A 20,859-nucleotide genomic window follows, 5' to 3' on the forward strand; every position below is an offset into this window, starting at 1 on the left:
CAGCGTAATAAGACTCTGTCTCAAAAAAAAAGTGTAAACTTAAGAACTTGAATCAAAACACAAATATTCATTTTGTTTCTGTATCCCATATACTTTGGAATTCAGGCTGCAAGACAGGGGTCTTTTTTTTTTTTTTCTTTTCATTAAAGGACAGGGGAGAGTGGTCTGAATCAGGTTATGAAGCCTCCATGCTGGGATACCTCACCTCAGCCATTGAATTCATTTCACTGGCCTTAAGTCTGTTCCAAGCTCCAGCTAAGGAAGCATCTGCCAGCCCCTCCCAGGGTGGGAGGGGGTGTCTATTGCATCTCCTGCCCAGAGCCCTGTTCTCTGGAAACTCACTTGCCCAAAGGACAAGGGGGTAGAGTGACTCAGTGCACTCAGCTGGTAGCCTCACCAGACAGGGGTCTTTTGTGGCCTCCAGTGTACGCAGCAAATCTCTTGAGGAAGCTATCCACTATTCATCCCCCACCCCCTCCACATTTAAGGAAGAATTAGCAAAATTTCCAAAGCCTTTCTTTTTCACCACAGTAGTAACTATAGTCATGGTTCATTTCATGGCAAACTTCCCAAATATTACCATGCTGAAACTCAAAACATCCTCATTTGAAAGATAGAAAAATCATCATTTTATAACCCCTAATGAAATAATTGTTTGGGAAAAAAAAAATCAATGGATGTGAAAAAACGAAAATCGAAGTGAATTGATACTCACTTGGTACCAAAATATCCCACGGATAACTTGCTTGGGGCAAAGCGTAAACAATCCAGTGATCAAATTTAGCATCATTAATTGTGGAACAAATGGCCTTAATGCACTATCAAGTACATAATATTATCTGGCTCGGCGCCTGTGGCTCAAGCGGCTAAGGCGCCAGCCACATACACCTAAGGTGGTGGGTTCGAATCCCCAGCCCGGGCCCGCCAAACAACAATGATGGCTGCAACCAAAAAAAAAAAAAATGGCCAGGCGTTGTGGCGGGCGCCTGTGGTCCCAGCTACCTGGGAGGCTGAGGCAGGAGACTCGCTTGAGCCCAGGAGTTGGAGGTTGCTGTGAGCGTGATGCCATGGCACTCTACCCAGGGGGATAGCTTGAGGCTCCGTCTCAAAAAAAAAAAAAAGTACATAATATTATCTATGAAATGGTTTTGCCAAAAATCTTTAACCTAATTCTTACCAAAGTTTTAGATCTAACATCTGGTTTGGGGGAAGTAGAGAGGATGGAGAACAGCAAGAGTATAGATACATATTAGCACACAGAAGCAGTCAGACCAGTTCCTAAGGATGGGTCTTTTGAGATCAAAATCAGGAAAAAAACAGGGGATTAGAATTATTCTAAATTAAGAGGGACTAAAGAAACCTAATCAAATTAAATGAGTGGCCATAATTGAATCCTGGAACTAGTTCTAAAAGACAACTATAGAATAATTGGAGAAATTTTAACATGAACTATATTTTAGATGATATTTGGAAATTATATTATTTGTCAGATATCGTAACAGTATTACTATGTTGGAAGATGTCTTTGTGCTGAAATCTTTAGGAGGTAAAATGTCATGTCCATAATTTTATTTTAAAACAATTTAGAAAAATACATATAAGTTAAAAAATATACAGTGTGTGTTGTTGAATCTGCCTGGTAGGCCTATGAGTAATTCATTTTACTATTATTTTTATTTTCATATATATTTGAAATTTTTCATAATGAAATATTCTCAAATTTCTTTATTCCAAATACCATATCTTGCCTTCATCATCATGTAAAACCCTCAATTAGTTTATTTTGGTACAATTTGACTATGTGGTAGCAGTTTGACGTTGCTGTTCCATAAAAGTTTGTTCAAGTAAAATCCCAGTTATTTTTAAAATTCTTTTTTAACAATGTATTCTTAAAGTAGACAAAATATGTATATATGTATAAAGGAGAAAAAATAATATATTTTGGAGTAGAATTCGTTGTTTGGATACAAAGAATCAAAACTATGGGCTGTCAACTTCCTGCTCCTTGCCTCCTGCACAAGTTCTAAGAATCTTTGCCACCCTGCCAGCGTGTCTCAGTCTGAGTTTAACAAAGCTGCGGAGAAGGTTAAGCACTTCAAGACCAAGCCTGCAAAGGATGAGATGCTGTTCATCAACAACCACTATGAACGAGTGACTATGGGAGATGTGAATACAGAACAGTCTGGGATGTTGGACTTCAAAGGCAAGGCCAAGTGGGATGCCTGGAATGAGCTGAAAGGGGCTGCCAAGGAAGATGGCATGAAAGCGTACATCAACGAAGCCGAAGAACTAAAGAAAAAATATGGAATAGAAGAGACTATGACTATAAGAGATTTGGTTGCAGCCATGTGGTTAACCTAAACTGATATGATGCCTTGTTTTTTCTAATACTGTGGATGATGTAAAATAACCAGTTAGCCCAGTTCCTCAAAGCTGTTGAGGATACAGCTCCAACAGATTAGGGGCTAAAATGATTACTGACCTTTCCTAAGTAGTTTTTATCTGAGATGAATTAAAAGTATATTTGTTGGCTCGGCGCCTATAGCTCAACCGGCTAAGGCGCCAGCCACGTACACCTAAGGTGGCAGGTTCAAATCCCCAGCCCGGACCCGCCAAAAACAACAATGACGGCTGCAACCAAAAAATAGCCAGGCGTTGTGGCGGGCGCCTGTGGTCCCAGCTACTTGGGAGGCGGAGGCAGGAGACTCGCTTGAGCCCAGGAGTTGGAGGTTGCTGTGAGCTGTAATGCCACGGCACTCTACCCAGGGGGACAGCTTGAGGCTCTGTCTCAAAAAAAAAAAAAGTATATTTGTTACTTTAAAAAAAAAAACTATTTGCTTGCTAAGGCATAATTTTTGTTAATTCTTCTTTCCTTTGGCCATGTAATATTGACAGCTGTTGACTTGCTGGAGAAGATGCTTGTATTGGACTCAGATAAGAGAATTACAGCAGCCCAAGCCCTTGCACATGCCTACTTTGCTCAGTACCATGATCCTGATGATGAGCCAGTGGCCGACCCTTACGATCAGTCCTTTGAAAGCAGGGACCTCCTCATAGATGAGTGGAAAAGTAAGTCCTAAGGTCAATTTACATCTAGCTTGAGATCTTAGATTTTAAAATCTCCCCTAGATGAACGACTAACCAAAAGCAGTGGCAAAAATAAAATAAAAACTAAATGATTATAACCAACTTGCTAAAGCTTACAGTTGTGGTGGCTAATGCAGAATCAGTGTGCTCCTCTGATAGAAACTGTTGTAGGTGATGACACTTTTTGGACCTTTAGGATGCTTATGTCTGGTCTGCTTTTGTGCACAGCCCCTCATAAATATGCATAGAGCTTTGGGGTTCTCAGAATCTTTGCATTTACAACATCTGAGATAAGTAGGGAAATGGGGTACTTTTTATAGTTTTACAATTGATAGAACCAAGGCAAAGAGAGTTTATATCTTATCTGTTATATATCTACTTGGGGACACAGCCAGAAATGGAACCCATGTCTCCTATGTCCAGTATCATCCTGTTCTTTACATAAAACACAAGTTCAGAACTCCAGTTATGTCTCCAAAGCCAGGACTATGTGTTGCCGTAGCCCCCGTGAGAGTACTCTGTCGTTCTTGAGTACGTTCTCCAGAGGACTTTAAAGAGAAAATACTGAAAGAAATGAGAAAAACACTGTTTTAATATGTATCCTTGGATTTCTGTGTAATCATGTTCCATTAGGATATCATAATTAATGAGGCAGTTATCATACCACTATCCTGGATAGGAAGGTTCTTGAGCTTAGAAGTCAAGAAGTTCTTCTCTGAAGTCACGAAGTCAAGTGCTTGCCAGCAAAGAGAATAGTTGAATTCTCACATCTTTTCCTTCCCAATTTTTAGGCCTGACCTATGACGAAGTCATCAGTTTCGTGCCACCACCCCTCGACCAAGAAGAGATGGAGTCCTGAACACCTGGTTTCTGTTCTGTTGATCCCATTTCACTGTGAGGGGAAGGCCTTTTCATGGGAACTCTCCAAATATCATTCAAGTGCCTCTTGTTACGAAGATTTCCTTCATGGTGGAAGGGGTGTGTGTGTGTGTGTATGTGTGTGTTAGTGTATGTACATGTGTGTATCTGTCTTTGTGGGAAGGTGAGAGAATATGAGTAAACTATGATCACAGTGACTTTACATGGAATTGCAGATGCTCCTTGGCAGCCTCCACTTGTTCTTCATTTTGTGAGTCAGCTCAGGCAGATAAGAGCTGCCTTCTTGTTAGGAAAATGTAAATGCAAAGTAAAAATATATTGAACGTTCCCTATTTCAGTCATGCTTTTGCCACTTTGGCTTCTCCTGTGACCCCCACCTTGACCGTGGGAGTAGGCTTGACCACATCCCACAGTGGCAGAGAGAAGGCTCACACTTTCTGGTTGCTTCACACCTGAAGCCATCCCTCAGCAGTGCATACAGCCAAGACAGACCAACTGGCCTCTGTGCGCTAACCTGTGTTATCTTGCTTAATACGGTTCTCAGAACTTGACAGCTGTATTTGAAATTGTAAATATGTTTGTGCCTTAAAAGGAGAGAAGAAATGTAGATAGTTAAAAGATTACAGCTGCTGAAGTTCTGAGCCAGGGCTGTTGGACGGCTGCTGTGGGCCCAGAGTAGCCGGGTAGCCTTCAGAGGCAGCCATGTGTGCGCATGCATATGTGTGCATCTCTCTCTCCTCACCCCCAGCTGATGTGGCCATTTCTCTGCTCACCTCTCACCTTCAGTGCAGAGTTTCATGAGTATTGGCGCTAGTGGTCAGAAGCAGGTCCTTGCTGCCAGTGTGCATCCTGTGTGCTCTTTATTTCTAGCAGAGTGAGGATGTGTTCTGCACGTCTTGCTATTTGAGCATGCACAGCTGCCTGTCCTGTTCTCTTCGGGAGGCCCTGGTGCCAGGCAAGTTTGCCAGTGAAGACTTGGATAGTTCAGATCCTGTGTCACCTCAGCTGATGCTATGGGCAAGTGACATCATCCTCTCTTTAGCCCCCAGCGCTATTTTGTGTTGATCACAATTGATATTCCAGGTGCTTTTGAAGTAAAAACCATGAAAAAAATGGAACAGATAGATGTATAGTGTTTTCATTCTTGCCATCTTCCAACAAACTGTTTTGGGGTAGCTATCAATGGGAAAGATCAGGGCTTTTCCTTTAAGAATATCCCAAACTTTGGAAAACAGGTTATTCTCTTTTCTCCCACTAATCATTGCTAAGGAAATGCTGAAAATAAAAGTAAAAAAAAAAAAAAAAAAAAAAGTGAGGCCAGAAACTCCTTTTGCTGTCTTTCTGTACAAGTAGTTATGTAAAGAAAAAAAAAGAAAGAAATGAGGTGTCATTTCCACTCCTCTTGGCAGCTTAATATTGACTTCTTGGTTTGGGGAGAAATAAATTTTGTTTCAGAATTTTATATAGTGTAGGAATCCTTTTGAGAATGTGATTCCTTTTGATGGGGAGAAAGGGCAAATTATATTAATATTTTGTATTTTCAACTTTGTAAAGGTGAAATATCCTCAGGGGTGGAGAAAAGTTGTTTTCATAATTTTCTGAATTTTAGGTATTTTGTGCTACATAAGGGCCCACGTATTTAAGTCTTTTGTGTAATAAGAAAGTGTAAAGCCACTTCCAGTGTTGGCTATGTGACAAAATCTTGTATTTGAGCCAAGATGTTTCCATTTCTTTATCAGTGCGGTGATGCATGCACTCCAGGAGGCCAGGGTAGGACCCCTGATTCAACTGGAGCAAGAAGGAAGGAAGCAGGCTGAGGGTGATACCACCTCACTGGGGATTCTCCCCTCTTTCAAGGAAAGTGAACGTAAAGGCCTCATCTTCTTTACATGCACTTCAAATCCTCACCATCCATAGCAAGATGAATTTTATCAGCCATGTTCGGTTGTCAATGCTAGTATGGTTTTCTATAGAAATACTGCTCTGAATATTTTTAATAAAGGTCTTTGCACATGTGACCACATACGTGTTAGGAGGCTGCGTGCTCCAGGAGCCTGGGACTCTAAACTGGGGCTCTTGGAAGAGCTCTTTGGTTTCTGAGCATAATGCTCCCATCTCCTCCTGACTTCTCTGAACAGAAAACAAAGGAGAGAATGAGGGAAACTGCTATTTTATTTGTATTCATGAACTTGGCTGTAATCAGTTATGCCATATAGGATGTCAGACAATACCACTGGTTAAAATAAAGCCTATTTTTCAAATTCAGTGAGTTTCTCAAACTTATTATACTTTTTTCCTTGATTGTTTTTATTTAATGCACACTATGGCATTGTATCGATGTACTTTCATCTGTGGCCTGGCATATATTTCTCATAGATATTAATACTACTCTTAAAATTTAGAAAATGTTTATAATGCTCCTTGGTTGTACATTTTCTGGTGTAGAGAACCTGGTCTTTGGTGTGAATGGGTAAAGCAAAGAGCAAGTAAACAAGGTATTACACGGTAGGGTCTGTGTTACTACACGTGGTGTGGGAGTGGGCTAGGGCAGGGGTCAGCAAACTGTGGCCCAAGGGCAAAACCCTACTTACCACCTGTTTTGTGTAGCCTGCTAAGAATGCTTTTTATATTTTTAAATGGTTGGAGAAAAGAAACAAAAGAAGAATGGTATTTTTGTAGCATGTGAAAAGCAATGTAAAATTCAAATTTCAATGTTCATAAATAAAGTTTTATCAGAACATGACCACACTCATTTGTTCATATATTGTGTGTGGCTTCTTTGTACTGCAGTGACAGAGTTGTAGTCACGAGAGAGGTTATCGGACCTACAGAATATAAACTGTTTACCATTTGGAAACAGTTTGCCGACCCTTGGCCTAGGGCTTAAGTTTCTTCATCTGTTAATACAAAGTTCTTTTCAGCTTTGACATTCTTGACTGCACAGTGTATTTTTTTTTTCTATTAATTGCCAGAGAGAAAGAAGGTTGGGGATGTACATATGCCTACCTTGTTCATAAGCTTTTAAGCAAAGATATTTTATGACGGTTCTGTCTTAGCTAGTTATGGGCCTTGAAAATACTCTTCAAAACTACTGAATTGTGGCCAGGCACGATGGCTCACACTTGTAACCCTAGCATCCAGGAGGCTGAGTTTAGGAGGATAGCTTGAGCTCAGGAGTTCAAGACCAGCCTGAACAAGAGTGAGACCCTGTCTCTACTAAAACATAGAAAAATTAGCTGGGTATTGTGGTGGGCCCCTGTAGTCCCAGCTACTTGGGAGGCTGAAGCAGGATTATTTGAACCTAGGAGTTTGAGGTTGCTGTGATCTATGATGATACCAGAGTACTCTAGCCTAGGCAACAGGTTGATACTGTCTCAAACAAACAAACAGAATTACTGAATGGCCTCATGACATTAAAGAGCCATGAGAAGTTACAGCTGAATTCTCAGGGACTGTGCCGGTGTGTTTCCTTTGTCAGTGTCATAGGAACACCTGACAGGTGTGCCAGAGTAGATTGTGAGGCTCAGCCTGTGAGGATACTGAGAGCTTGCAGTTTGGGCTTTGTCCTATACTGCCTGGTTCCCCAGCTGGCAGCTGGGAATGAAATGATGGTAGTGGTAGAAGACAGACCAATAATGGGCTTCTTTCCTGTTGTGACTTAACAGGGTGAGAAAAAGCCCCAATTGTCACACAGGGTACTTTAGCTCCTATAAGGATCATACAATTATTGCAGGGAATATTTTGCCTTCTTATACCAGACAAGAGCACAGCCTTCCTCCTAGGCTTCTGAGAGAGTCAATTCTCTGCTTAGCTCAAGGAGAATTGATAGCAGAGAAAGCTCCCCTAAGGTGAATCCCCTTAACATGGGGACCAGAATTTCATAATATTTGGTGGGGATGGATGGATCAGGGAAGTCCAGTTAAGGCTTTAATCACAAAAATGAACAAAATTATAAATCATGTTCATAATTTTAAATGTATATTCTTCTTTTTTTTTTTCTTTTTTTTGAGACAGAGCCTCAAGCTGTTCCCCTGGGTAGAGTGCTGTGATATCACAGCTCACAGCAACCGCCAACTCCTGGGCTTAAGCAATCCTCTTGCCTCAGCCTCCTGAGTAGCTGGGACTATAGGCATCCGCCACAACACCTGGCTATTTTTTGGTTGCAGCCATTATTGTTTGGCGGGCCGGGCTAGATTCAAATCCACCAGCTCAGGTGTATGTGGCTGGCACCTTAGCCACTTGAGCCACAGGTGCCAAGCCTTAAATGTATATTCTTTTTTTTTTTTTTTTTTGAGACAGTCTCACTTTGTTGCCCTTGGCAGAATGCTGTGGCATCACAGGTCACAGCAACCTCCAGCTCTTGGGCTAGGGCAATTCTCTTGCCTCAGCCTCCCCGAGTTGCTGGGACTACACGCACCCACCGCAATGCCCAGCTATTTTTGTTGCAGTTCCTACTGCTGTTTTAGCTAGCCGGGCCCGGGTTCGAACCCATCACTCTCAGTATATGCTGGCGCCCTACCCACTGAGCCACAGGCACCGCCCTAAATGTATATTCTTAAACAAAGAATAAATAAAAGTTTTTGAGGTGAAACTGTGATTTGATATCTCAGAACATCCTGATTTGATTTTTTGCAACATAATCATAGAGGGAAATTTTGCAAAAATATTTGAGGGCTTTGTTAGTTTTCCCAGAAATTCTCAAACTTTTAGTACTGAAGTCTTTTTTATAAATATTATTGGTGATCACCTTATCACCTTTTTATTGTTCATTAGTCTGAGTTAGCAATGTCAGATCCACATTGCTCAGTGGCTTTACTTGAGATTTGAGCAGCTTTCTAGATTATTGATCAACTTTGTCAGATCCACCATCATTTGCAAGATTTGTGATTATTGCAGTTATTCTGCATTCTATTTTATCATTTGTCATATGCTTACAATATAACTGTAGAGACTAACAGAAGACTAGAATACAATGACAAGATACTCTGGATTCAGATACTTAAGAAACAAGGAGGAACTAATTTTACAAGTAATCAGCTCACATTGCACAAGCAAAAGTGTAAAAGGTTGCTCAATGCCACATTCTTTGTAATAGCAAAACCACAAATCTGTCAATAAGGGCTTGATTAAGATGGCCGTCTGTGTAGTGGAATACCAGATAGCCAGGCTTGGATAGATACACAAGATACAATATGAAGGGGAAACAGGCTCAGCGCCTGTAACTCAAGCAGCTAGGGCGCCAGCCACATACAACAGAGCTGGCAGGTTCAAACCTGGCCAGGGCCTGCCAAACAACAACTACAACCAAAAAATAGCTGGTCATTGTGGTGGGCGCCAGGAGTCCCAGCTACTTGGGAGACTGAGGCAAGCAATTCACTCAAGCCCAAGAGTTGGAAGTTGCTGTGAGCTATGATGTCACAGCGCTCTACCCAGGGTGACAGTTTGAGACTCTGTCTTAAAAAAAAAAAAATGAAGGAGAAACAGTGGCACACTGTAATACACTGTCCCCCTTTAATGATAGATAGTATATGGATAGGGAGAACCTAGAGCAGCCATTCTCAACCTGTGGGTCGGGACCCCTTTTTAACAATGAAAATACATTATAGCATTAAGAAGGTTGAGAACTACTGACTTAGAGGAGCACAGCCAATTCTAGGAAGTGGGATTGTGGGCTCTTTTTGTGCTATTTCTGTAATGTTTGCTTTTCTTATGCACTGTCTTTTTTTTTTCTTAATCAGAGACTTGTTGTTGATGAGAAAATTTTGTTTTTTTGAGAGAGTATCACTTTGTCACCCTTGGTAGAGTGCTATGGCGTCATAGCTCATAGCAACCTCAAACTCTTGGGTTCAAGTGATCCTCTTGCCTCAGCCTCCCAAGTAGCTGGGACTATAGGGGCCCACCACACCACCTGTCTAGTTTGTCGTTTGTCTATTTTTTAGTGAGACAGGGTCTCACTCTTGCTCAGGCTGGTCTTGAGCTCATGAGCTCAAGTGATCCACCACTTCGGCCTCCCAGAATGCTAGGATTATGGGTACATACAAGCCACCATACCCAGCCATGATGAGAAAGATTTTTAAAGTCTTTATGCCCTGGGGACTTATTCTCAAATTTCAGCTTTCCCAAGAGTGGAGCCCAACTTTTCTTTTTTTTTTTCCTTTTTTGAGACAGAGACTCAAGCTGTCATCCTGGGTGAGTGCTGTGGCATTACAGCTCACAGCAGCCTCTTAACTCCTAGGCTTAAGCGATTGTCTTGCCTCAGCCTCCTGAGTACCTGGGACTACAGCCACCTGCCACAACGTCCAGCTGTTTTTTGGTTGCAGCCGTTGTTGTTTGGCGGGCCCAGGCTGGATTTGAACCCACCAGCTCAGGTGTATGTGGCTGGCGCCTTAGCTGCTTGAGCCACAGGCACCGAGCCAGAGCCCAACTTTTCAAGGCAAAAGAACATTTGGTGGAAGGAGATTGCACCCAATTGGCCTGGCAAGCGGAGCTCCATCAGTACTTTTTAACAGGATTCCCCACCCACCAGGAAGGACTTGGTAGTTTCTTCCCCTATAGAAGGGTATATTTTAAGGACCTGAAGCAGGATTTTTCTATTTTGGCACTGTAGACATTTGGAACCAGGTAATTTGTTATGGAAACTGTCCTCACTGTAGATTGTTAAGCAGCATCCCTGGCCTCTACCCACTAGATGCAAGTAGCACACATACTCCCTTCCTCCAGTTGTGACAGCTAGACTGTCTCCAGATGTTGCTAAATGCCCCTTAAGGGGCAAAATAATTCAGGGTTGAAAACCACAAATCTAAAACTGTCCCTCCCAGTATTGCAGAATAACAAAGCCTCTTCTCTTAAAAAACTAAATGTTAACACTTAACCAACCTGTTGCAATTTAAAGGCACAGCTTGGTATCTCAGAGGGAAAGTACAAATTCAAATTCAAAAGCCATTTTTTTAGGCTTGGCGTCTGTAGCACAGTGGTTACAGCACCATCCACATACACCCAAGGTGGCGGGTTCAAACCTGGCCCGAGCCAGCTAAACAATTGACAACTGCAAAAAAAAAAAATAGCCGGGCGTTGTGGCAAGCACCTATAGTCCCAACTATGTGGGAGGCTAAGGCAAGAGAACCACTTAAGCCCAAAAGCTGGAGGTTGCTGTGAGCTGTGACACCAAGGCACTCTACTGAAGGCAACATAGTGACTCTGTCTCAAAAAAAAAAAAAGGAAAAGAAAGCAAGACTTTTTTTAGACTTGAATACATCCTGTAGGGGAAAGAAAGACATTAGGCGGTTTAGAAGAAAGTATGTTTGGGACTAGATGAAGTTTGTTTCATTTCTCTAAAAAGAAAGAAAAACAGCAGAGGTGGATGTTAAGTGACTTAAGTTATCCTTGCCCAGAAGCTCTTTGGCTGTTATTCCCAAACAAAATTTAGTAATGAAATAGATAAGACAAGATTATCTTTATTTACTATTTTTTTAATGGGGTTTGGAGTGCAGTGGTGCAGTCACAGTCCACTGCAACCTTGAACTCCTGAGCTCAAGTGATCCTCCCACATCCAGCTCCCCAGTAGCTGGGACCATAGCTGTGTACCACCGTGCCAGGTTATTTTTCTTTTTGTGTAGAGGTGGGGCAGGGGGTCTCGCTGTATTTGAGGGGATCCTCCCACCTCAGCCTCCCAAAGTGCTGGGTTACAGGTGCCCTGACTTTGATTAGTTCACTTTTGAGAAAGTGTTCTGTTTAGAAGTTACTAAATGTTAAATGAGGAAGTAACCTTAAGCCCAATTTTGTAACTTAAAAAAAAAAAATTTATACCACCACCTTTCAAGTGTCAGTTGTAGCAAAAGATAAAAAGATGTAAAACCACAAGGCACAGCCTTGATTATTTAAACTCTTATCAGATCCAACACCCTTTGCTTCATAAATATTTTATAGCATCCCTTTGTAATCCTGAAGTGAAAATCGTAGATAATTAACATGCATACAATTTCAAAGAACATGTAATGATCTAATATAAATGATGCATAAAGGGAAAATACAAATAACATTTCAGTATGTAAATGCTCAAGCATAGCCACATAAAAGACATACTGAAGCAGTTAGATCCTTGTACCTATACTTAGAATCACCCGAGCGTAATGCAGGCTATACAATTGTGTTGGCAACTCAATACCATGATGGCTGCCAGTCATGACTTTTTTCTGAAATTACATACAGTTCTTGGTAAAATTTCAAAAAATACACAGTCTTTTAATTTATTCAGTTGTGATCCTGGGAAATTTAAGTATATCAATATGCAAAAAGTAGCTGTGTGTTGTAGGTAAAACCAAGTTACAGTCTAGGCTCAGGTCATCATAAATAGGGTTTTTTACTACATGAATGTTCAGCAGGATGTTTGTGCTATGAAGCAATTCTTGTTGGGAATCCTACTCAGTACAGTAACCCCTATGTGGCAAATATCAGCAATATCCCTGGTCATTGTGACAACCAAAAATGACCCCACAGATTTCCAAAGTTCACCTGTTGCAAACTGCCCAGAGACTATATAAACAACTCACAGGATATATGGGGCCCTAAGAAGTAAAACCTTCCGGCTCGGCGCCTGTGGCTCAACCGGCTAGGGCGCCAGCCACGTACACCTAAGGTGGCGGGTTCGAATCCCCAGCCCGGACCCACCAAACAACAATGATGGCTGCAACCAAGAAATGGCCGGGCGTTGTGGCGGGCACCTGTGGTCCCAGCTACTTGGGAGGCGGAGGCAGGAGACTCGCTTGAGCCCAGGAGTTGGAGGTTGCTGTGAGCTGTGGTGCCACGGCACTCTGCCCAGGGGGACAGCTTGAGGCTCTGTCTCAAAAAAAAAAAAAAAAAGTAAAACCTTCCCATTGAAGAACAGACCTGACTTCTTATTGTCCTCCTTCCCCCTACTTTTCCTCCCTCCCTACTGAAGAGTAGTTAATGTCATTGAACTTCTGTATATTAGGCAGTTTACCTGCTTGCACATTCTACACAAGTAATGCCTCATTCTCATACAGAGTCACATTACAGCTGAAGCTGGGTTCAACAGACCACCCTGGTTCCAGAGAGTATTGATGTTAGACATCTCTCTCTTGGTTTGGGAAAGAAAATTAAGAAAAATATTCAGCATAATTTCCCTAAAGACTTTTTGGCTTCTGCTGGCTAAAGAGGGAGGAGTCCAGGGCAGTGCCTGTGGCTCAGTGGGTAGGGCACTGGCCCCATATAATGAGGGTGGCAGGTTCAAATCCAGCCCCAGCCAAACTGCAACAAAAAAAATAGCCAGTCATTGTGGCAGGTGTCTGTAGTCCTAGCTACTCGGAAAGCTGAGACAAGAGAATCACCTAAGCCCAGGAGTTGGAGGTTGCTGTGAGCTGTGTGACGCCACGGCACTCTACCGCACTCTACCAAGGGCAATAAAGTGAGACTCTGTCTCTACAAAAAAAAAGAAGAAGAAGAAAAAAAAGAGGGAGGAGTCTGTGGCAGCCACAGCTGGCCACTTGGAGCCTTATCTCATTCAGCATATGCTGGGGCTCTCTCCCTTACTTCCTTAGTCATCTAGGAAGGAAGTGCTCCTCCAGGCCTCTGGAGAGAACCACTTTTTCCCTCCCTTCAGAAGATAAAAAGGTTCCAGTGGTTCTCAGTCTTCCTAATGCTGCAATGTATTTTCATTGCTAAAAAGGGGTTGCAACCCACAGGTTGAGAACCACTGGTTTAAGCCAACACTCTGATTATTAAATCTCCTAGAAGGTTAATGTGCTTCCCTCTGGTTCTCTGTGGTGCTGCTTTAGATGTACAAGATCACTATATGCATGTGATAGTCCCTCTACCTAGAACCCTCTTCTGATTCCTCCCTCTTCTGGGCTAACTTATTTGTTCTTCCATTCAGCCTTGACATCTCTCCCTCTGTAAATGTTCCCTGATTATTCCCAAGCCTGGATTAGGTATATCTACTCTGTGCACCCTGTGTTCTGCTGGATTGATCAATGGTATCCCTGATTGCTTTGTCATTGCCTGCTGTTTGTAGCACCTGCTCAAAAGGGAAAACATACAAAAGTTAAAGACACAGGCTCTGGAGGGCGGCACCTGTGGCTCAGTGAGTATGGTGCCAGCCCCATATCCCGAGGGTGGCAGATTTGAACCCGGCCCCAGCCAAACTGCAACAAAAAAATAGCCGGGCATTGTGGCGGGCGCCTGTAATCCCAGCTACTTGGGAGGCTGAGGCAAGACAATCACTTAAGCCCACCAGTTTGAGGTCGCTGTGAGCTGTGATGCAACAGCATTCTAACTAGGGAGACAACTTGAGACTCTGTTTCAAAAAAAAAAAAAAAAGAAAGAAATGGTACTGTGGGGAAGTTCATTGTTTAAGAAGAGAGTGTTAGAAGAATTGGGCTCTGATTCTTTTTGCTATGTCTTACTGTGTGATTCAAGTTGGATGCACACCAACTTAATAAAGTAGAGCTAGAACCGACAGACTCTTGGTTAGGCAGTTCACCTCCTTGCATATTCTATACAAGTAGATGGCATGATCCAGATAGTTCCTACTGTTTGCCCATCTGTCTGCCCACTTTAAGATGAAAATATCAAGGGAAAAGAAAGGGAATTGGAAGTCATTATGGTCTGGTTCAACCATTCTGCAAATACCTATTATGTATTTTCCCTGTGTGAGGCATGGAGAAGTTGGGAGAGAATAAACAGATTTCTGCTCTCATGGAGTTGATGTTCTGGTGGGGGAAGACATTGGTAAGCAATGACTGTGCCATCTCCCTGGTACCCCTAAAACAGAACTTGTGAGTGCCCGTTGCTGGAGGCCATTTCTGGGCCAAGTGTACCTTTGATCTCTCTTCCTGGAACTCAGCTGACAGACAATAGGATTGTGCGGGGGAGTCCAAGGCCCGTGTGTCCTTTTAGGTTCCCTTGACTTGATCAGCTGGCTCACGGTCTGTCTGCAACGTGAGGTGTGAGGTCATCATCCTCTGCCATTACATGACAACCCAGTTCCCCCAGACCATTGCTCAGGCATGACAGAGCCAATTGTCCTGTGTGGAAAGCTTACCTGCCCACAGCTCTGCCCAGTGACACAGAGGCAATGACTATCTGATAATGGTTGCTGACAGAGTGCTCATGGCGGGAGTGTCCCATCTGGAGGCAAACAGCCAAGTGGCTGCTCTGCCCTCAACAAACCTCACCCTGCTCCACTGTTTGGAAACATCCCCCCCTACTCCACTGATCTCCCCAGCCTCTGGTCAAGTCAGGTGTTTGTGTAACTTGTATGGACTGAGCTTCCTAGTGTCAACACACTTTTTCTAACAATTATTATTCTTTGATGACCCAAAACGTTTTTTTGTGAAAAAAACGTTAAACGTAACTAGGTGACATCCATTATTATACTACCTGGAAATAGTATCTGTTGACAAGGTTGACATAAGTCCTAGAAAATTACCTAAATCTGTAAAAACACCTAGCTTTTAAAATGGATGCATGTTATTCAATGATGTGTTGATAAGTAGTGCTAAAACATCTGGCTAGTGACTTTTCTCCTTCAGCTACAGTCATTTCCAGACAGATCAAAATGTAAATGGAGGTGATTTCCAGGCATGTCACAAACCAGAAATTATACAGGAAAAGGCTAATTAATGATTTTGCCTATCCGAAAATTTGAAAACTACCATACATTGGAAGCAGTTTTGCTGGATTTGGTAAGGGTAGAAGCTGCACAAAGCTTGAGAGCCTGCAGTTCTACTTTTAAGTAATTATTCTAGAAAAACTTTCTCGGGTGGTGCCTATGGCTCAGTGAGTAGGGCACTGGCCCCATATACCGGAGGTGGTGGGTTCAAACCCAGCCCTGGCCAAAAACTGAAAAAAAAAAAAAAAAAAGAAAAACTTTCTCATGTTCACAAGGAACTGAGTATAGAGAGTTTCACTCAAATACAGGTATTACACTGCAATAGCAGAAAAAAAAATGAGAACAAACCTCAAAGTCCATCAACAGAAACTAATTTATAGTGCATTCATACAACAAAATATTACACAGTGTAAAACCAAATGAACTAGAATGAATTTGTCTCCTCCGTGCTCCTGATTTTATCTGTGCCTCAGAGGTAATTGGCACTGTCTGGAGACATTTTGGTTGTCACACTTGGGAGAGGGTGTAGAAACCAGGGATGCTGTTAAACATTCTGTAATGCGCAAGATGTCCCCCACGACAAAAGAGTTATCCAGCCCAAAATGTCAGTAGTGCCAGGTTGAGAAGCCCTGGGCTAGATGACTCAGCATGGGCAGACCTTACTGACAATCTTAAATGAAAAAAAAGCTGCAGAATGATCCAGTCTGGTATGTTTACAAGCTGGGGGAGCCAACTGTTTTGGTTTTTCTGTGCCACATTGGAAGAAGAAGAGTTGTCTTGGGGCACACATTAAATACACGAATACTAACAAAAGCTGATGAGTAAAAAAAAAATGAGATCTGTGCATAATTTTCATGCTGTCTGCTACCAAAGACAAGCAAAAAAGTCCTGGCTGGATGCAGTGGTTCATTCCTGCAATCCTAGCACTCTGGGAGCTGAGGCAGGTGGATTGTTTGAGCTCAGGAGTTGGAGACCAGCCTGAGCCAGAGCAAACCCCCCCCCCTACTAAAAATTGAAAAAAAGACTAGACAGGCATTGTGGCAGGTACCTATGGTCCCAACTACTTGGGAGGCTGAGGCAAGACAATCACCTGAGCCAAAGAGTTGGAAGTTGCAGCGAGCTATGATGCCACAGCATTCTAGACTAGGGGCAACAGAGTGAGACTCTGTTTCAAAACAAACAAAAAAAGTCCTCATATAGGTTGGTGCCTGTAGCTCAGTGGGTAGGGCGCTAGCCACATACACTGAGGCTGGCAAGTTTGAATCCAGCCCGGGCCAGCTAAAATCAACAATGACAACTGCAACAAAAAAATTGCTGGGCATTGTGGTGGGTGCCTGTAATCCCAGCTACTTGGGAGACTGAGGCAAGAGAATTGCTGAAGCTCAAGAGTTGGAGGTTGCTGTGAGCTGTGATGCTACATAGTGAGGGTGACATAGACTCTGCCTCAAAAAAAAAAGTCCTCATATAATTTTCATGCAGCCTGGGGGCTGCAGATTGGACACCCCTATTAGATATGTACTTATGCAGAACAACTAAAAAGCAGTTATAAGAATAGTATGCAACATCCTGAGGGCAGTGGTTGCCTCGAGGGAGGAAGGGCAGGCATGGGGTCAGAAAGGGGTACAAAAGGGCTTCCGTGGGCATGAACTGGACGAGTCCTAGTTCCATACCTTAACTTGCTGTGTAACTGTGGCAGTTGCTTACTTATTCAGGGCTTCCATTATCATATCTGTAAAAAGGGATAATATTAATAATAGTATCTGCTTCACAGCATTGTGGGGAGTTAACCAATGTAGAACAGTGTGTGGCTCATAGTAAGGACTATGTAAGTTTTATTATTTTTATGATTATTCATATCTATAAATTTTAAAATATAAAAAGTGGATATGGAATGGGTGTGAAAGAGGTCAGTAGCCTGCCTCAAAGCGGACCTTCACCCCTCCTGCCACCCCCATCAGCCAAGTGAATTTCATTCTAAACACTTAGTGTATTTTTTTAGCCAGGCCATCCCAAACATACCCTCCAAATCTGGAACATCCCATCTGGGCATTTTTCCCTTTTCCTTTTTTTTAACCTGTGATGCTGGAAATTCTCTTTATTGATACAGAGGATGAACAATACCTGTTTTTCAACAATACCTACATGCTCCTTTGTTTATTTCAATTTGTTTCTCGAAATATCTATGGAATCGTCGGGATAAATGAGGTGCTCCTGTTTACTGCTTTGGTAACCTTGCCAAACGGTTCTCCTAAAAGCTTGAGCCAATCTGCGCTCCCACCTGCAGATGATAGTGTCATTTTCGATTTCCTTTTGCCTCCCTCACTAGGGTATGAGCTTCTTGAACACAGGGACTGTGACATCTGTCCATGTATTCTCAATGTCTTCACAGGTCTCAGCAAAATTTGGGGAAACAGATTAGGATTTACAACACATTGCTAAGTAGGTACAAAGGACAGGGAAAAATAAGACACTCATGCCCTCAAGAAACTCACAATTGAGTTTTATTTGAAAATTCCAGGTCTAAGAGCCTGCTGTACCATAAATCCTACAGGTGGCCCAGGAGGGAGGAAGCCCTGTGGGTGAGAGTGCCTGGCAAAGCCAGCCTAGGGAAAAACTGGGCCAGCTGAGAGCCATGAGGGTCCTCCCCATCCTTGGCAAAGCAGAGGAATGGCATTCCTGACAGGCAGCACACAATTCCAGCAAAGGAGTGGTGATAGGGAAGAGTAAGACATGTCTATGGGATGGTGAGAATGGAGGTTGGTGGTGTGAGAAAGACAGGGCCTGGATAGGGGCAGGCCTTGTTCAACAGGCTGAGATAGTTGGAACTTTATCCTGGAAGCAACTAGGAAATACCAGGCAAGGAGGAACGGCTGCTCTAAACAGGAAGATGAACCACAGCTGGGTTGCTGCCGGCTGCATGTCACGCCAGAGCTGTGCTGCTCTGAAGTTGCCTAGCTGGTACGCCCTCTTTCCGGGTGACCAAAGCAGATCCACATGTCCTGGTGGCTTAGGAAGGGCAGCTGCAGGCAAGTGTGAGGGGGCGTAGACCAGGCAGAGCCTGTGAGGCAGGGAGAAGTTGTGTGTAATGGGAGCATGGTCACCAGGTTCAGGGATGAGCTAGTGCTTTGTACTCATCACAGCCCCTTACTCATCCCTGCTGCCGTAATGGTGTGCTGGAGCTCTCTCGCTGTGACTCTTGAGATCTGACTTTGTGTGTCTCTTTGTAGCTGCATGCTCAGTGACATCAGGTTAGTAGCCGGAAGTTGGCTGTGGTAGGAGTATTTACACCACAGCAATCAACAAACACTCTATTAGTGTCCCCATCTAGTGAGCCAATTTTCTGGTACACTAGTAGCTGTTTCCTTCTGGAAGTAAGGGGGAGTGCATGATTGGATTTGGAGAAGGGTAGGGAGAATCTTACTTAGAAAAGCCAAATGACAGGAAGGTGAATGTGTAGCCAAACAATGGAGGCACTATCCCAAGAAGCAAATTCAAATTCCTGGAAGGCAAAGACTGGCCCTTCCCAGGCATTCCCCAGTATGGCTTGGCATAGTGGTTGCTAACACTGACTCTGGGCAGGACCACCGGGCTTGAATCCCAGTATTTACTAGCTGTATAACCTTGGGAAAGTCAGTTTACCTCTCTGTGCCTCATTTTTGTTATATTTAAAATGGGGGATACTATTAATTCATCTCTCAGAGTTCTTGGGAGGATTAAATGAGTTACGTGTATGTAAAGCTCTTAGAACAACGTTTGCCAAGTTATTAATGCCCTGTCAATGTTTGTTAAACACATATAATAGAAAAGTGATATATCCATAGAGTCAGTCTGATACCCAAGGTCACACAGCAGATGACAGACAGAGCTGGAATCAGAACCCAAGTCTCTGCTATGGCAGGTATTCCTATAGATCTTGTTTGGATGTCCTCAACCCTGACAAGGTCTGTACAGCTCCAGGATCCATGAGTCCTGACATCAGTTATTTACATAGAAGGAATGGAATAGGCAGACCTGTTGGCCTGAGTCCTGAAGAGCAGGTCATTAAGGTGGCCTCCAGGCATAGCCTCTCCTGTCTGAGGCAGGCCACACAGAAACCCAGGCAGGGCTGTGCTCCCACTACGGGAGTTAGGCAGGTCATTTGAGCTGGGATTCCTTCAGGCACGAAGGTGAGTTGGGCAAACTAGACAGAGATGCACAGTAATTTATAAAACCCCTGCTACAGCCCTGGTGCTCAGTCACTATCTGCCGGGCACTATTCAAGGTACCTGGAATTCAGTGATGAACAGTATAGACAATGCCCCTGCCCTCATCCACCTCATAACATTCTAGCAGAGGGGAATAGATGATAAACAAATACATCAAGAGCTATCTATATGTGTTTGCTTAGGTAGCACATATTCTAAATTTGGAACAACACAAAGATTAGCATGGCCCTGAGCAAAGACGACATGCAAATTTATGAAGGATTCCACTACAGAGAGAGAGAGACTTGTAAAATTATGTGTCCAGAGAAGGCAAGTGGGTCATGGCTTGTGATGAAGTTAGGGAGGACTCTTAGAGGAGATGACTTAGGAGCAGTCCTGAAGGGCCAGAGGGAGCATCATGCATAATGCCTGCAGCCATGCTGTGTCCTCTCATTAAATCCTCCTGCTGTCCCCAGCTAGGAGGCTGGTGTTCTCCTATTTTCCTGACAAGGAAGCTCAGAGCACTTGTTCACCTGCTCACCTGCTTCTACTTAGTCTCATAGCATGAGAGTCAAGATCAGCTCCATCTCCCCGTCCTCAGCCACCTCTCCACTGGCCCCCAGATGCACAAGTAACCGAAAGGATGTGGATCTCATGAAGCCTGGGTGTGGGGGGCAGTCAGGGTCATGGGGTGAGGAGGGTGAGCCTCGGGGTGTTGGGGTGAGCAGGTCAAGTGTTCACTCCAGAACACCCAGAAGGGGTGACTTTAGAGTTGAACTTGGAAAGAAGGGAAGGAGAGAGTGAAGAAGAGAAGAAGAAAGGAAGGGAGGGCAACTCCAAAAGGAGAGATCTGGAGGGCGGCGCCTGTGGCTCAAAGGAGTAGGGTGCTGGCCCCATATGCCGGAGTGGCAGGTTCAAACGCAGCCCTGGCCAAAAACTGCAAAAAAAAAAAGGAGAGATCTGGCTTATCCAGAGCTCCAGTGGGAGCAGGGAGGGACCTGATTTGGAATAGAAACTTGATGCAGGCTCGGCGCCTGTGGCTCAAGCGGCTAAGGCGCCAGCCACATACACCTAAGGTGG

The 20,859-nt window shown here is 43.5% G+C and overlaps 1 protein-coding gene, 1 non-coding gene and 1 pseudogene across 3 annotated transcripts in view; all 3 read left to right on the forward strand.

Moving 5' to 3' along the window:
• The window catches only part of MAPK14 (mitogen-activated protein kinase 14), a 97,416-nt gene extending 91,187 nt beyond the window's left edge, over positions 1-6,229 (forward strand). For both annotated transcript variants that reach the window (XM_003789140.2, XM_003789141.3), the window contains exons 11-12: positions 2,896-3,069; positions 3,879-6,229. In XM_003789140.2, the coding sequence (XP_003789188.1) occupies positions 2,896-3,069; positions 3,879-3,946 (242 nt within the window). In that variant the 3' untranslated portion in view covers positions 3,947-6,229. The remainder of the gene's footprint in view (positions 1-2,895; positions 3,070-3,878) is intronic.
• Positions 1,953-2,509, forward strand: LOC105886936 (annotated as a pseudogene).
• A 13,741-nt stretch (positions 6,230-19,970) lies between the features above and the next one.
• Positions 19,971-20,073, forward strand: LOC111725122. Its single transcript, XR_002773264.1, has one exon. It is a non-coding gene; the product is annotated as a U6 spliceosomal RNA (small nuclear RNA).
• The last annotated feature ends 786 nt before the right edge of the window (positions 20,074-20,859 follow it).

This window comes from Otolemur garnettii, unplaced genomic scaffold, assembly GCF_000181295.1.
Source record: "Otolemur garnettii isolate 467f Iridium unplaced genomic scaffold, OtoGar3 scaffold00031, whole genome shotgun sequence".
In the NCBI taxonomy this organism is placed as follows: domain Eukaryota; kingdom Metazoa; phylum Chordata; class Mammalia; order Primates; family Galagidae; genus Otolemur; species Otolemur garnettii.